This window comes from Pecten maximus, chromosome 4 (assembly GCF_902652985.1).
Source record: "Pecten maximus chromosome 4, xPecMax1.1, whole genome shotgun sequence".
In the NCBI taxonomy this organism is placed as follows: Eukaryota; Metazoa; Mollusca; class Bivalvia; order Pectinida; family Pectinidae; genus Pecten; species Pecten maximus.
The window spans coordinates 32,303,926-32,322,853 of NC_047018.1; the positions used below are offsets into that span (position 1 = coordinate 32,303,926).

The 18,928-nt window shown below is 35.1% G+C and overlaps 1 protein-coding gene across 1 annotated transcript in view; it reads left to right on the plus strand.

Moving 5' to 3' along the window:
• Positions 1-814: 814 nt before the first annotated feature.
• The window catches only part of LOC117325856 (serine/threonine-protein kinase Sgk1-like), a 58,948-nt gene continuing 40,834 nt past the window's right edge, over positions 815-18,928 (plus strand). The window contains 3 exon segments of the mRNA XM_033882354.1: positions 815-1,243; positions 4,753-4,907; positions 12,048-12,131. Of these exon segments, the coding sequence (XP_033738245.1) occupies positions 4,773-4,907; positions 12,048-12,131 (219 nt within the window). The 5' untranslated portion in view covers positions 815-1,243; positions 4,753-4,772.

An 18,928-nucleotide genomic window follows, 5' to 3' on the forward strand; every position in this document is an offset into this window, starting at 1 on the left:
AAACAGTACACTACAATAATTGTATGTATTGTCAGAAACATATTAGTCTTTGTTATATATGTTTCTGGTATCGTATTGTAAATATCTTCTCTATACATCATGTGAAAAGAGAATAAATGAATTTGAATTTCATCATTCAATATTACTACGACGAGTATTATCATTTGTAGAATACAAGAACTTTTTTTTTAAATATCTAATCTTGGACTTGGAAATATGCATGTAAGTACACGTATTTTCATTCTAAAACATTCCAAAATGAAAAAAAATCAGAACTATAGAATCGATACTGATATGTGACCGGGTGGGGTGTCCTGAGGGGTAGGGGTCTTCGGCAGTACACTTCAGTGAGGTAGCACTGCAAAGTAGGCACCGGTTCCGCGCTATACCTCAGCCACTCCGAAAACGCGCACACGTGCATTCACCACACGCATGCATCTCGTACTCGGGAGGCCGTCCTCAAATGACCTATAATTATTTGTTGATAGGACGTCGCAGATCTAGAGAAATCGAGCCCCCTGTGACTGACACAAACATGTATATGAGTTTCATGTGGTACACGTGCAAATGTTCCATGTTGACAAGTATCAAAACTTTAACCTATCCGTCACCGGCCGGTTAGTCTACTATAGGCGGTTTGTAGGTAGTACTCAGAACGAGTACCAGGTTGTGGGCCCGTATCTGTACGTACCGGTGGGCGGAGCGCGTCGTTGATGTCGGGTTCAAAATAACACGGATTCCTCGTCATGATGGACAGGGTATGTAGTTACTATGTACAGTGTTGATGAACGTTATCATCTACTTGTGTTATCAACATATAGCCTAAATCATTGTATGGCGATATGATATAAACTGAAAATGACCGTATGACAAAAACACCTGTAAAATTTGTGTGTGCATCAAAAGAGAGCCATACCCCGGACGGAGACAGGGAGAACATTTGAAGTAGATGTACAGTCTGGTTCAATGCAGATTGGGTGCCTGTGATATAAAGGCACTGATTATTTATTTCTGTTTGGAGGGGTGCGACTGGGGTTGACGGCAAGCATTATTATTGACCCTGCAAAATTGAAAGTATCCATTATTAGAAGAGCAACCACAACAGCAATGTTGCCGAGATCATTTTCGATTGTTTAAAAAAGATATTGCTCAAAGCATGAGTAGCATTTTTTTTCTTCAAATGCGATATGTTCACCTACAACTTGAACACTATCAGTTTCTGACAAAGTTCCGGATTTATAAGGTGATTTATTTATAAGTTTTGTTTGATGTTAATTGAGTCCTCATACATTGTTTTGGACCTGAATGCAGCAACTTGCTCAAGTGAGACTGCATGAATCCACGTATAATTGCTGATAGATATATACAATTTCAAGGAATTAAACATAAAAATAACTATTTATATCTTTGATTATTTGTTCAATATTTACTTACTACATTTGTATATGCTTTATATATCTAGTATTAAATCATAATCCTACTGTCAAGGGAAACGATTACAAATCTCCCATCACATTCATGACATCCATGCATCTGACCGACAAAGGCTTATACCTGTGTATAGTGTGCAGTGGATTTTTTCACTTGTCAAATTTTGAAAAAAAAGTGCACTATACATGAATATTTACGGTAATAATTTAATCAATGGAAGATTTAACTTGTATCATTTTGTCCAGTTATATCTTTCCTTGTTTATAAGCGGAGCTGTAACGGGCAGTGATAACCTAGTATTGGTTTATCATGGGAGAGACACCACGCTGATATTTACAAATGTTGGCTATATGTACCTACACCAGGGTAAAGTTCAGATTAAACCATCCCCTAGACACCCACCTTCCGTTGTTGTGCCTCTGATTTAGTCTCCAGCTGTTTCATTGTTTGATCTGTCAACACTGTCCGACTGAATACTGTAGTTGTAAGTATTATTTTTTTCTAAAAATGATAATATTTTGACCAACACCTAGCTAGCTTCTTGATTAGATTATAAAACGGCTCTTCCTGCTAGACATAATTTGCATATATTATATATATGGTCACAGAAATTGACAAAATTGCTAAGGATCGTGTCTGAAATAAGCCCACCCCTACTTTGGTTCATTTTCAGTACACAAGAAGCGTCCTGTGTTATATCTGGTAGAATTATTCTGAGTATATGTAAATATGATATAAATCAAGCAAACATGCAGAATCAGATGAACAATAGAATAGTTGACAGTTGTGTAAAGTGGTCTAGTGTATCACTTGTACTGTCCTTGCCGGAAAGGTTTACCACTTGATCTGACCTCCCACTAATATAATGATGATATATATGTGTGTGATTGAGTATATATGCATGTGTATATTAGTTTGTGTACTACTTAATACATCTTGTGATTAAGATGTTATAAACTATCATGCATCTATTATTTTTCCTTTAGTCCATTCAATACCATGATCACTCCCTCATTCACTCTCCTTCTTTCCGCTTTTCTTATCCAATAATGCTGTACATACTTACTAATTTCTATAGCCATCTTATGATGTATACATACGTGTAATAATATTATTAGGAACGGGCATTTATAATGTTCTTGTAACTTATGCCCGATCCTTTTGCTGTTATTGGCAATACAATATGTTTTAAACTGAATCAAGCAAGATCTTACATGATTTCTCAATGTTAATGGAATTGATCAAACAAGTTCAATTATTGTTTTGTTTCAATATTTTTGTATAGCAAGTCTTAAATACTGTTCAAGGAATAAACATCTGTTCCGAAGTTAATAGGAACATGGTAAACTGAAAAACGTTAACAAAAACATCAATTAAGTATCAGTTATGTTTGATATTTGATGGATGACGGGCATATAATCTATGTTTTTGTACCTAGATTAATTTGTATAGGTCTGTTGAAATTTGATGGTAGTTTTATGATATGGTATGGAATTGTTTGGTGGGTTTCCTCTAGTTGATCTGTCCGTCCGTTTTTGCACCTGTCCGCCTGTCGGTTTTCCGCACTTTTCTCAGCCATGCCTCAAGGTATGTTGATGAAAGTTGGTATGTAACTTCAGTATGAGTAGCTACAGATGAAGTTAGAGTTTCAGGGGTTTTGGATCTAGGTCACTATTATTATTTTTAGCAATACCCAGTATGCTTGTTTTACAACAATTGAAGAACAAGTTATACCAACTGATCTTAATCATGCTTGTTGGCATGGGATGGAAGTGTGTAAAGGATTGTACTGTGGAAGGAAACCGGAGTGGCTAGAGAAAACCCACATGGTCAGGCAGGTTGAAAGAGTTATTGCCCCTGTAAAGTTGTTTATCATATTTTCAAGTTATCATGAACAAAGGTTAACTTTCTCAGAATTTTTAAGATGAATAAACTTTGATACTTTAGGAAAATGTGCAACATTCACAATTGAACTTCATTTGAAGATTGAAAAGGATCAACATAATTACTTTTCAAATCAAATCATTTTTGTTTTTTTTCCCCTTTCCCTAGCTATAAGAGGGTTTACTAAAAATTTCACTTTGATAAATATTGGTGAACGATAAAACATTCATGTAAGCATTAAAAGTATATGTATAAATCATTTATAAAAACAAAATTTTTAATGGAATTTTTGCATCAGGTACATTGTTTAGTATCTACATCAAAATTCTGAATTAATAAATGTGCCTAAATATTCAACTGAGTATTTCATTGATCAGAGTTTAATAAAGCAGATACGAATATTATGTATTAAGAAAAATAAGATGAAAAATGGTACTCAACTTCAGTATTAGTAGCTACAGATCAAATTCGAGTTTCAGGGTTTTTGGGTCAAGGTCACTGTTACTATTTTTAGGGGCAGTAGGGGACAAGAATTGACTAAACGATATTCATCATGCTTGTTAACTATAATTTGTTAGCTTGCTTACATGCGTTTTTTCCTTCGAGTATACAGGGAAATGTCACAATCCTCTAGTCTTACGGTTTGTTGTTACAGTATAGGATCCCACCGATCCATGAAGGCCAGGGAATCTGTGTTAAGTCTCTTGGTTCAGCTCGTTACCTTTAACATACCTGACCCAAAGGACCACACAGTATTTGCCAATTTGAGACATTTATTGATTTAAATGTTAATTACAAATTGGCCATTACTACTAATTGCTGCTCCTGATTTCCTGTTGTCAACCTCAGGTGAAGATCTGAGGTGGTATGACGCTCCCTACCTTTGTCTGTATGTTTCTCTCAGGGAGCTAGAAAATAGGCCAGTATATGCTGTCTGGTTTTGTCCTTGGGCAAGAACACTTTACCCTTATTGCTCTGGATGGCATGTCACGAGCCTCCTGTATGTTGTTCAGTGAGGTACTCACAAACTACAACAATGAGATCCCGTCTCAAAATGACCCTGGCTGTTCACAGGGTGATAAACCACGCAAACAAATAAAGATTTGCCGTTGTCAATATATCAGTTTACTTGGTGAAGTCACATCTCTGCTGGATATCTTTGGCAGTATGCTGCAGTTAGCACTGTAAAATCGGCATCAATTCCACACAAAGGGACAAGTATGAGCATACCACACCCTCCTAAGACATGAACACATTCACCACAAGCAAGACTATCTCATACTCCATAGCTGTTGACAGGATGTTAAACAATACATTTAACAATGTATAAAATTGTTTTATTTTCTGTATTTTATCAACAGATAAATTGTGTTGTTTTATTTTCTGAATTTTATCAACAGATAACTTGTATTAAATTGTTTTATTTTCTGTATTCAGATAAATGAGCAAGTCCAGCCATGAGTAATGAAGCTTTAGCTGGATCATTTGAGAAGTCCAGGGTGGGCTCAGGGGCTGGCGCTGGGGCAAAGTCCAAATGGACAAGTGTCCGTATAGACGATACACAAACCTGGGAAAAGGAGAAAAAATATGTGGTGAGTTTTATAGGAGTTACCTCCCTTCCTTCTGAGACTTCACAGTATTTATTTTTCTACATTGTACAGAAAAGGAGAACAAATATGTGGTGAGCTTTAGAGGAGTTATCTCCCTTCCTGTTTTCTGATACTTTATGGCATTCAGAATGGAGGAAGTTTTTCTATGAGTTTTCTCCCTTCTTTCTTTATGAGACTTTACTCTCATAAAGTTGTCACTTAAAGTCAAGATCACATAGTAAAATCAAGAAAAAAAAATTACAATAATCACTAGCTGGTTTAGTTGCCAAGGAAATAAAAGCTGCATATTTACCTGTAATATTATGTTTATCATCTAGACGACAGGTTTTAATGTTCAATTTGTTAATACACTGTATCTATATTTGTTGATGTCAAACAATGCTAGTTATTGGGGTTGGGATCTCAACGGTTCAAAACATATAACCAAGAAATTAAGTCCCTAGGGGTGGGGAAAGACCCCAGAGCCTAATGGTTTCTAGTTGGTAGGAATTGTATCTATTAGTGACATTTGGTGACTGATAAGTGACAAACATTTGGTGACTGATAAGTGACAAACATTTGGCGACTGTCAGTGACAAACATTTGTTGCCTGTCAGTGACAAACATTTGGTGACTGACAAGTGACAAACATTTGGTGACTAAGTGACAAACATTTGGTGACTGATAAGTGACAAACATTTGGTGACTGTAAGTGATAAACATTTGGTGACTGACAAGTGACAAACATTTGGTGACTGACAAGTGACAAACATTTGAAACATTTGGTGACTGACAAGTGACAAACATTTGGTGACTGACAAGTGACAACATTTGGTGACTGACAAGTGACAAACATTTGGTGACTGATAAGTGACAAACATTTGGTGACTGACAAGTGACAAACATTTGGTTACTGATAAATGACAAACATTTGGTGACTGACAAGTGACAAACATTTGGTGACTGACAAGTGACAAACATTTGGTTACTGACAAGTGACAAACATTTGGTGACTGTCAGTGACAAACATTTGGTGACTGTCAGTGACAAACATTTGGTGACTGTCAGTGACAAACATTTGGTGACTGTCAGTGACAAACATTTGGTGACTGTCAGTGACAAACATTTAGCATACTGTATATCCTAAATAATCTTGACAGTTATGCTTATTGTGACAAACATACATTTTTCCAGTGCCCACGTCAATCTGGTTGTGTCCTTAAACTCACCTGTACTTTGTTTAGAATAACATATGATATGTAACAATAATACATGTACTGGTAGGTATGGAATGGTTGAAGTGGATATATATAGCATTATTTTATGTCAGTATCATTATATATGTGTTGACTGGTCCAGATCCTGGAATGTCACCTTACCTCCCCTGCTCATATTAACAGTTGTGGAAAAAACATTTTCCAGCATTGGCACCAATTGTGCAATATATTATAACTTCAATGTACAGTTTTTTCCTAACTGGTAGAGTTAAATGAAAACATGTTTTTGACCGAAATTTCTTTTTATTTGTCTTGAAAACATGTTTTCATGTTTAGCTCACCAAGTCTAAGCGGCATACCGTGACATCCGGCCGTCCGTCAACAATTACCTTTTGAACGCAATAACTAGAATAAATATCAACAAAGTTGGTATGTAGCCATATATTGACAAGATCTCAGATGAGAACGAAAATGGGAATTATTCAATTGTAACTTACAGAGTTATTGCCCTTGGTAATAATAATATTATTCAACCTTGTGAACACGATAACTGGAGTAGATATCAACCAAGTTTGATGAAACTTTGTATGTAGCCATATATTGACAAGATCTCAGACGAATTTGAAAATGGAAATTATTCAATTGTAATTTACAGAGTTATTGCCCTTTGTAATAATAATATTACTGAACCTTATGAACATGTTAATTAGAATAAATATCAACCAAGTTTGATGAAACTTTGTATGATGCAATATATCTATAAGATCTCAGTCAAGTCAAATGGGCTGAAAGGTAAATGTTTTTAAAACTCTTCTAGTCCTGCACAACTAAATTGATTTTGATGAAATTTGGTCTGGAGAATTATTTGGCAGTGCTTTATGTTGTATAAATGAAGGATGTGACACCCTTAGGGTGGCAGAAAGAGAAAATATTTGAAATATAATTTAAATTATAGGATTTTTCCATAATGCCGAAAAATCCCGGTGAGCAATACAGGCCCTTTGGGCCTCTTGTTTACATAAAAATTATGATTTCAACATCATAATAGTACTGTCGATGGTATTCCTAAAGTCAACATCTAATGGCTTACTTCGAGCGTGAACTATTTTCTATTGTCAGGCTGTTCCATTTAATGTGATTACATATAAATAACAACCAAACTCTGCTGTGCTGTGCTGTGCTAAGTCTAGTTGCTGTAGTCAGACCAAAGAAAAAAAGTCAACTAGATATACGCATTGCAATTTCTTTTTCCTCTACGCATGTGCATTACATGTAACCGAAGTGTGTTCGCTTCTACTAGACTAGAGTTTTAAAAGTTATATTCACTATAGTTGACACTCGAAAAAGGCCAATGTCACCTAAATGTTTGGTTCTTATGATGACCTCACAAACAGCAAACTGACACTGATCCCCATGCACGCATTCATGGTGCAGATACATCTTGGCAGCGTACTCAATAGGGTGTATGATTGAGGACTGAGCTCCCCCTCATGATCACTCTATGTACAGCATGGAATGATTCAGTTGGCTGGGCCAACAGTCATCAGAACCAAGCCAACCAAAACATGTAATCATCATAAAAGTCAGCTATGATAGAATCTTGTTGATGGACCATCAAATATTTTGTTTTGTTAATTTTTTTGGATAGTACTCTGTTGAATGACTGGTATCTAACTCTGAAACATAAACCTAAAGACCACAGATTTTACCCCTTGGTAGCAGTATCAGCATCAGCAACTCCTTGTACCTAATATTTCTGTAGTTGATCAAAACAAGTAATAATATGAAATATGAAGGAAAGTTTAAAAAAAAAAAGTGTGGAGAAAATTTGGATAATACAGTAATTTGAAGAAAAAGTCTGAAAAGGAACATGAAAAATACACATATGTTAATGTAAGGAAAATGCATTTTTAGAAACCTTTATATCCCTCCTGCCATAAAATGGGGCAAGGCCATATAGTGTTGCCCTTGTCCGTCCTGTCAGGTTATATCCTGTGGGGTCATGTCCTGATTCAATGTAAACACTTAGCAACTTAATTATTTTACAGATTTTGGTCAAATTTTATACAAAGGACATGTATGAGTATACTTAGGACATTGTGGTGTTTTGGGGTTCCAAGATCAAGGCCAAGGTCACACTTGTTATATATATAGACAATGATCAACTAATTCAATCTAAACACTCAGTAACTTCATTCTTTCATGGATAGATCACTGAAACTAATTTCATATGGCAGTGACTTACAGACATTTTCTAGTTTTGTATTTTTCCATATTTGGGTTTAGTAAATTTGGGCACACCAAATTTCTCAGTATAAACCTTTTGTGTTTATCTGTTTGAAAATTTACGAAGACTGCAGAGTTCTTCAGGAAATACAGAGACCTGAAGTTTGCGTCAATATTGAGTGGCTTAATTAAACCCAACATCATTTTGCCAAAGTATACATCTTGATGTACGTCACATGAGGCTGAAATCATGTATGTGCAAAAATACTTTAATTAATGTGAAAAAAATGCAAATGAACTTTTTGCTGACATGAGAGAAAGAATTTGAAATATAATTCAGCTTAACTGTGTATACATAAAGATTTAGATATACAATGGTAATTATAATAGGGACAACAACTGTTAAAAAGGTGGTTACTGATTACAAGGTTAAAGGGTTAAAGGTCATGGTTGACCACATTGAGGTAAGAAGATTGTACAATATATCTGAGGAATATCAAAACAAATTTTGTAAATATTTTCCTAATACTGTTGTAACATCAGGATCTATGCCTTGGGTGAAGTGTGGATGGTCATCAGTCAAGGTGAAAAGGTCAAAATATAACGCTTGATCACTCTGAGGTTAAAACATTGTATGTACTATGTAAATTGATTTTTACACTTGATTAGATTTAATCAGTCATCAGTCAATATGAAACGGTCAAAGGTCAAACACAGCTATTCCAATAAGGAAGTGAGATGTTATACTCATTTATTGATTTTGGAAAAAAAAACCTTTTTGCTAATTTTTGAAACTCACTATTTTTTAATAATTTTGACACAACTTTGTTATATAAATATTAACATTCTAATATAAATAAGGTAGTTCTACAGAATATGTGGTTTAAAATGTTTGGTTTTAAGGTTTTAGTTTTTCAGAATGAAGTCTATGGTACACGTATTTACTTTCCTATTAGGCTTGCAATTTTGCATGTGCATATATATTCTTCTTAGGAATTCCAACAAAAACGGCAAGTAATTAAGAGTGTTAAGGATGTGGCAGTGGGCTGTGTGACAGGGTTTTGACACATTCCTTGTGCCCAGAATCAAATATTAAACTCCTGCTTCAACGGTCAACTTCCAGATAACAAGGTCAATTGTTGGTGATTTGGGGATCAGACACTGGAGATAAATATTTCATTCTGGGTCATTGAGGTAGCACTATAAAGTCAGCACAAGTTTTACACTTATTACATAGAGACAAACCACAAATTTACTGCAGCCTCCCAAAACACACATACTCGCCACGCACATGCATCTCGCATGACACGCGCAGATGAGGCCGTCCTTAAATTACCATAGCTGTTGATAGAAAGTTAAACAATACCAAACCAGCCTTAGTAAATTGTTAGCAGTAGTACATTGTATGGTGAATGTCCAGCAGTGATTAGAGATCTATCTGGCCCAGCCACAAGGGTCAGTCACATTGTCCACTCAAGGACATTAGTGAGATATGTACTATCCTATATACCTTGACCATTGTATAACACTGTCTCAAGGATAACTAACTTTACAGTACTTCAAGGCTACTAATCTAAATGTCATTTGGTTGGCTCATTTCATGAGTCAATCTTTGGAGTGAGTAACTCAATGATTGATTAAATTTGAGTCCGTATTATTTTCTGTAATTTCCAGAATCCATTAGAAAAAGAAGTGGTGCATCGAGTGACTCATCAGCTGTTGAAGTTTTCATAATGAGTCAATTTCTGCAGTATGTTTGTCAGAATGATATAGCATAATAGTTTTACATTGAGGGACTCAACAGTTATTTAAAAACATTGATCTGCTTTTAGTTAAGAATATCCATATTGACTCAGCAGTTGTTTACATCTTTGCCTTCTAACTATTTCATATTTTAATTTCTAGAATAAAACAATTTACTCAAGGCTTTTGTGAAATCATCTTTAATAGTTTGAATATTCAATAATGAAATTTCTTCCATACCAGAATATATAATTGATATCAGTTTGTCTTTTTTTTAATAAGAATTTGTTTGGAGCCTTTCGTTAATTAATTCATATGCATAAAGGACACAGATACAAATCTGATCGAAATTTCTTTCCGATAATTCCTTCATTTTTGTCTTTTTGTTATCAGTTATCAAAAATCATCAATTTGAATCAAATCATACATTTATAAATAACATTAAAGCATTTATTGTAATTGAACACATCGGTGAGACAATCTAGTGAGTCATGTACGTGGATATAACAAGTATCTAACTAATTGAATAAATACTAGCAATATCAAATTACTGTAAAGAAGGACATCCAAGAATCCAATTCTGTGATGTTACAGTAAACTCAGCATTTACATACAGGTTTCTCCCACTTTTCTACGGAATGTAATACAAGCAGTTATTTGCTTACTAGGTTATTTTCTCGTTAATTATGTTTTTTTCTTCTTTACTATTATGAAGAAAATTGTATATTGGAAGACCATTGGGGATTTAGAACATTTTGAAATTATTCCCTGTGATGTTGCAAAAGGGTTATCAAACATGATCAAGACAAAATTATAACTATTGATGGATGAGTGTCATGTTTTATAATTATGGTGTCCTGTGAATGAGTCCTATAGTACAGCCATGCCTTTTTTAAGAAACATTACTTTTTTTTGTATATTAAACATGTTACTCTTAGCAGTTGAAAATGGAGAAGCAACTCACAAGAAAAACTAATGAATTACAATTTTTCATTTGAAAAACAGCATAAAGAACAATTCAGGCATTATACAATGTAATTAGAGGTGACAAGGTGTTAATTCACAAACTATAATTAGTTCAGATTGTTATGCCTTAGAAACATATATTCATAAACCTTTTCATAACTAATACCTTAAAACAACAACTTGGACATGTAATGACAGTTCATAAAGAAAAAAACTGTGGGAAAAAAATTCTGGATAGACTTTTTGGTTTTATATTTGTGTTGTTTGTAATAAAACTGACATATGGTAGCGAGATCTGTATAGTTAACAGCCTATCAGCTCAGGTGTTTATTTAGGACAAAACACCTGTGCTGCTTACCTGTTGGTATAAGAATAGGTGTATAAACATACAGGAGGTATATATAGTGTCCAGAAACTTGACCGGTCAGTTGGTATACAACACTACTGATATAAAGTTCAAGGACATGGAAAACGCAAGGCGCATAGACGGTGTTATACAACTAATTCTATTATCCACAAGAATATACAAAGTCGCGTAGGTCGTGTCTCGAGCTATTGGTCCAGTTCATTGACCACTAATACTTGGCATATACATTCACAGAAGCTGAGTAGCTGCAATCTTGTAAATTGACAGGTGTTAGAAGCATATGTGCTCATACAAAGTCAAGTTTAAGTGTCGTGATAATGGTTAGGACGGTTCATTACCTGGGATGTGTAGGACGAGATTACTGCTATATATCAGAGATATGCCGTTACTGATGATGCAAACAGTTATAGACACATGATTTAAAACGTGCCTCTGTGTGACTTAACACCTGGAGTTATCTTCCCTTGTTGAACGATGGAGACGGAGGATATTATGGGACTACAGATCACTGTGCTACCACAACTCTCTAGATATTCTAGATCTTCTAAAAGAAATGAACGAGACAATTTTAAACGGACGCCAACAGCAATTTGGAATGTGATGAAACATTTGTTTTCACTTCAGGTATACAAAGTGCTGGTTCAAAATGGGGATAAATCATGGTTCCTGTTTCGACGCTACAATGAATTCTACGGACTTCATGAAAAAGTGAGTATAAATATGAACTACAACGAATTCTATGGACTTCAGGAAAAAGTGAGTATAAATATGTACTGTGTTTGATTGGGTAAACATCCTAGACAATTACAAAAGTTTGGAAAATATGAATAAATGTGGAACTCTCTGAAAAAGTAAAGAGAATCAGTAATTTATAAGGAAGGGATTGAAAATTTTAATTGGAAAAATGGATAGAGTAGAGGTAAAATATAAGGTCCATTAGTGGAAAGTTCAAAGTAAAGGAAATCTCTTTGTTGTTCGGTAGAGGGGCTACCCATTTAAAAGACTGCACACACATCCTTCACAATAAACAGAAATTTCAACATGTATCACGTACATAATACATGTATTGGTTATATATAATTTGTACCCTACCTACCCTGTTATTAGTCCTGGGGACAATGTAAAAAAAAATACAACATCTTCAGACAGTGTACATGTAACTGAATAATTGCAGTACAATGAAACTACAGTTTTTACTGAACAGGAATAGGTTGAGGTGGGCTTATGACCAGGTATGAGCAGGTTGTATATAAAGATGCAACTTTGTATAAATGTATGTGGAGTGAGACCAGAGACTTGTATATCACATATACAAGTCTCTGGTGAGACAGAGCAAGATGCTTTAATGACCAAATGACCATGTTTCTTACCGAGGTAAATGTTGGGAGCATTGTCTAGGATTTCAGGAGATTGATAAATTGATGTTTATAGCCCATTAGTTTTCCCTTCATTTTCTCTTGTTACATCATTAGTATACAGTAATTAATGTACAGTTGGCTTGAGATCTTATAATTGAGCTGATTTTCAGTTGTTATTTTGAAAATCCCATTCGAAAACGTACTATTCTATTACGTATTAAAAACCAATTATCGATACATCTTATAACTGTCAAGCATCTTTCATGTACTACTTTGTTGCCAAGAGGATTCATGCGTGCCAACGTCAATTTTTCCATGTTTGCGTCACCAGTTTTGGACTTTCAAGGCTGAAGTTTTACTTACAAGACTACAGTATTTTAAGACTAGATTTTAAAACTCTCACAAATATACACTGGCTGAATGCATTGACCCTTAATAGAATGATAGAAACCTGGCTGATTGAACCCCCAGGCTTTGGTTGGGTATATACATGTTATCAGAACATCTTCAAAACTTACCACCTACTGAGTCTATAAATAGCACAGCTTGTCCACTGTCATTGTCACTTCGTTATTGCCTAGAGGAGTTTTATCTTTGTTGAAAGGACAATTAAGGCCATTTTGTGTCCGTTTTGAATTATCATGATTTGGATAATCAGATTTGAGTGTATATACTTGTGGAATTTCTAGTATATAAAAAGTAGTAATGTAACAAAGATTTAATCTGTCTTTTAGAGGGAACACCACTTTACAAGGTGCATTAGAAATCCCTCATTTGTGCACTACTTAATTTATCCAGCGATAAGCACATGCCAAGTGATAAGCCTACCCCTTACTGTTCTGTAGAATGACCAACAAATGATAATAACTGTTGTTCTGTCAAGCCCACTCTCCTTTCCTAGGCTATTAGGTACATTTTCCCCGTCCTGATACAGTACATTTTCCTGGTCCTGATACAGTACATTATCCCCACACTGATACAGTACATTATCCCCGCCCTGATACAGTACATTATCCCCGTCCTGATACAGTACATTATCCCCACCCTGATACAGTACATTATCCCCACCCTGATACAGTACATTATCCCCGCCCTGATACAGTACATTATCCCCACCCTGATACAGTACATTATCCCCGTCCTGATACAGTACATTATCCCCACCCTGATACAGTACATTATCCCTGTCCTGATACAGTACATTATCCCCGTCCTGATACAGTACATTATCCCCACCCTGATACAGTACATTTTCCCCACACTGATACAGTACATTATCCCCACCCTGATACAGTACATTATCCCCACCCTGATACAGTACATTATCCCCGTCCTGATACAGTACATTATCCCCACCCTGATACAGTACATTATCCCCGTCCTGATACAGTACATTATCCCCACCCTGATACAGTACATTATCCCCTCCCTGATACAGTACATTATCCCCGTCCTGATACAGTACATTATCCCCACCCTGATACAGTACATTATCCCCGCCCTGATACAGTACATTATCCCCGCCCTGATACAGTACATTATCCCCACCCTGATACAGTACATTATCCCCGTCCTGATACAGTACATTATCCCCACCCTGATACAGTACATTATCCCCGTCCTGATACAGTACATTTTCCCCACCCTGATACAGTACATTATCCCCGTCCTGATACAGTACATTATCCCCGTCCTGATACAGTACATTTTCCCCACCCTGATACAGTACATTATCCCCACCCTGATACAGTACATTTTCCCCGTCCTGATACAGTACATTATCCCCACCCTGATACAGTACATTATCCCCGTCCTGATACAGTACATTTTCCCCACCCTGATACAGTACATTATCCCCGTCCTGATACAGTACATTATCCCCACCCTGATACAGTACATTATCCCCACCCTGATACAGTACATTATCCCCGTCCTGATACAGTACATTATCCCCACCCTGATACAGTACATTATCCCCGTCCTGATACAGTACATTTTCCCCACCCTGATACAGTACATTATCCCCGTCCTGATACAGTACATTTTCCCCGTCCTGATACAGTATATTATCCCCACCCTGATACAGTACATTATCCCCGCCCTGATACAGTACATTATCCCCACCCTGATACAGTACATTATCCCCACCCTGTTACAGTACATTATCCCTGTCCTGATACAGTACATTTTCCCGTCCTGATACAGTACATTATCCCCGTCCTGATACAGTACATTATCCCGCCCTGTTACAGTACATTATCCCCACCCTGATACAGTACATTATCCCCACCCTGTTACAGTACATTATCCCCACCCTGATACAGTACATTATCCCTGTCCTGTTACAGTACATTATCCCCGTCCTGATACAGTACATTATCCCCACCCTGATACAGTACATTATCCCCGTCCTGATACAGTACATTATCCCCACCCTGATACAGTACATTATCCCCACCCTGATACAGTACATTATCCCCGTCCTGATACAGTACATTATCCCCACCCTGATACAGTACATTATCCCCACCCTGATACAGTACATTATCCCCACCCTGATACAGTACATTATCCCCACCCTGATACAGTACATTATCCCCACCCTGATACAGTACATTATCCCCACCCTGATACAGTACATTATCCCCGTCCTGATACAGTACATTATCCCCACCCTGATACAGTACATTATCCCCACCCTGATACAGTACATTATCCCCACCCTGATACAGTACATTATCCCCACCCTGATACAGTACATTATCCCCACCCTGATACAGTACATTATCCCCACCCTGTTACAGTACATTATCCCCACCCTGATACAGTACATTATCCCCACCCTGATACAGTACATTATCCCCACCCTGATACAGTACATTATCCCCACCCTGATACAGTACATTATCCCCACCCTGATACAGTACATTATCCCCGTCCTGATACAGTACATTTTCCCCACCCTGATACAGTACATTATCCCCGTCCTGATACAGTACATTTTCCCCGTCCTGATACAGTACATTATCCCCGCCCTGTTACAGTACATTTTCCCCGTCCTGATACAGTACATTTTCCCCGTCCTGATACAGTACATTATCCCCACCCTGATACAGTACATTTTCCCCGCCCTGATACAGTACATTTTCCCCGTCCTGATACAGTACATTTTCCCCACCCTGATACAGTACATTTTCCCTGCACTGTTGTAAATTATCCTTTCATTTGGTAGAGGCACTGTTGTAACCAATGGTTCCTTTATATGACTCTGACAGAGAAAAAAACAGTAACACACTTAATTTCATCCAGTTACCAATTATAAAACAGATTTTTTTTGATAAAAAAGTAATTTAGTAACATTGTAATTTCGTGACATTGTTATTTAGTGGCATTGTTATTTAGTGACATTGTTATTTCGTGACATTGTTATTTGTGACATTGTTATTTTGTGACATTGTTATTTCGTGACATTGTTATTTTGTGACATTGTTATTTTGTGACATTGTTATTTAGTGACATTGTTATTTAGTGACATTGTTATTTGTGACATTGTTATTTTGTGACATTGTTATTTAGTGACATTGTTATTAGTGACATTGTTATTTCGTGACATTGTTATTAGTGACATTGTTATTTAATGACATTGTTATTTGTGACATTGTTATTTCGTGACATTGTTATTTCGTGACATTGTTATTAGTGACATTGTTATTTCGTGACATTGTAATTTCGTGACATTGTTATTTCGTGACATTGTTATTAGTGACATTGTTATTTAGTGACATTGTTATTAGTGACATTGTTATTTAATGACATTGTTATTTGTGACATTGTTATTTCGTGACATTGTTATTTGTGACATTGTTATTTCGTGACATTGTTATTAGTGACATTGTTATTTCGTGACATTGTTATTTAGTGACATTGTTATTTCGTGACATTGTTATTTAGTGACATTGTTATTAGTGACATTGTTATTTAATGACATTGTTATTTGTGACATTGTTATTTAGTGACATTGTTATTTGTGACATTGTTATTTCATGACATTGTTATTTTGTGACATTGTTATTAAGTGACAGTGTTATTTGTGACATTGTTATTTTGTGACATTGTTATTTAGTGACATTGTTATTTGTGACATTGTTATTTCGTGACATTGTTATTTCGTGACATTGTTATTTAGTGACATTGTTATTTGTGACATTGTTATTTAGTGACATTGTTATTAGTGACATTGTTATTTCGTGACATTGTTATTTAGTGACATTGTTATTAAGTGACAGTGTTATTTGTGACATTGTTATTTTGTGACATTGTTATTTGTGACATTGTTATTTAGTGACATTGTTATTTGTGACATTGTTATTTAGTGACATTGTTATTTCGTGACATTGTTATTTTGTGACATTGTTATTAAGTGACAGTGTTATTTGTGACATTGTTATTTAGTGACATTGTTATTTAGTGACATTGTTATTTGTGACATTGTTATTTGTGACATTGTTATTTCATGACATTGTTATTTTGTGACATTGTTATTAAGTGACAGTGTTATTTGTGACATTGTTATTTTGTGACATTGTTATTTAGTGACATTGTTATTTGTGACATTGTTATTTCGTGACATTGTTATTTCGTGACATTGTTATTTCGTGACATTGTTATTTAGTGACATTGTTATTTGTGACATTGTTATTTGTGACATTGTTATTTAGTGACATTGTTATTAGTGACATTGTTATTTCGTGACATTGTTATTTAGTGACATTGTTATTAAGTGACAGTGTTATTTGTGACATTGTTATTTTGTGACATTGTTATTTGTGACATTGTTATTTAGTGACATTGTTATTTGTGACATTGTTATTTAGTGACATTGTTATTTCATGACATTGTTATTTTGTGACATTGTTATTAAGTGACAGTGTTATTTGTGACATTGTTATTTAGTGACATTGTTATTTAGTGACATTGTTATTTAGTGACATTGTTATTTAGTGACATTGTTATTTCATGACATTGTTATTTAGTGACATTGTAATTAAGTGACATTGTTATTTAGTGACATTGTTATTTGTGACATTGTTATTTCGTGACATTGTTATTTAGTGACATTGTTATTCAGTGACATTGTTATTTCGTGACATTGTAATTTCGTGACATTGTTATTTAGTGACATTGTTATTTTGTGACATTGTTATTTAGTGACATTGTTATTTCGTGACATTGTTATTTTGTGACATTGTAATTTCGTGACATTGTTATTAAGTGACATTGTAATTTCGTGACATTGTTATTTTGTGACATTGTTATTTTGTGACATTGTTATTTCGTGACATTGTTATTTAGCCAAATCCATGCAGCAGGATCACATGTTGTCTTAAAAGTTCAATATTTTTCACAGATGAATCACATTTATTGTAAATACTTCCACAGGAATTTCTAATTGATGTAAGGTATGCCTTAGTGCAGTTAAGTTTTTAACCGAATGCTAATAATGCCTTTTTTCAACAACATTATACAGAGGAGGTATGCATCAATCTAAAATGTGTATACATGTATACATAAATCTTCTAAGTGATAAAGCATACTGTGTGTGAGACACTTCAATCGTTAGCCATCAATTTCAATTAAATGTGAAAAAAGACTTTGTAGGTAGGGTTTAAAAAATTGTAAATAATTTCCTTGGGCAATGATTTTAATTACTGTTCAGTATTGCCATGTTTTGCTTACTCATCGTTTAATGACATTTTAATTTTTAATCTATGTCACTGAAAGTCTTTTAATCTGTCTGTCACTGTCATTAGGTTTCGTTTACAGGCATGTTCTAATGTGTCAGGTAGTGTCAATCAGCTAGAAAAACTAGAAAAATAAACAGGAGTTTTATTGATTGATATCCTTCAAATCTTATTCAGCATTCAGTATTTTATAATATAAGATAAATATTGCCAAAAATTGTAATTCATTTTGATAATGAAAATGAATAACAAACTCAAGCAAACATTGAAAGTATTACAATTTGATAACAAATTCAGATGTTGTAAATTCTAACCATGATCTAGCATCCATCACTTTTTGACATTGATGTCCTGTTTAAACTGACATGTTGATAATCCAGATAAAATATTCAATGTATTTCCCTGA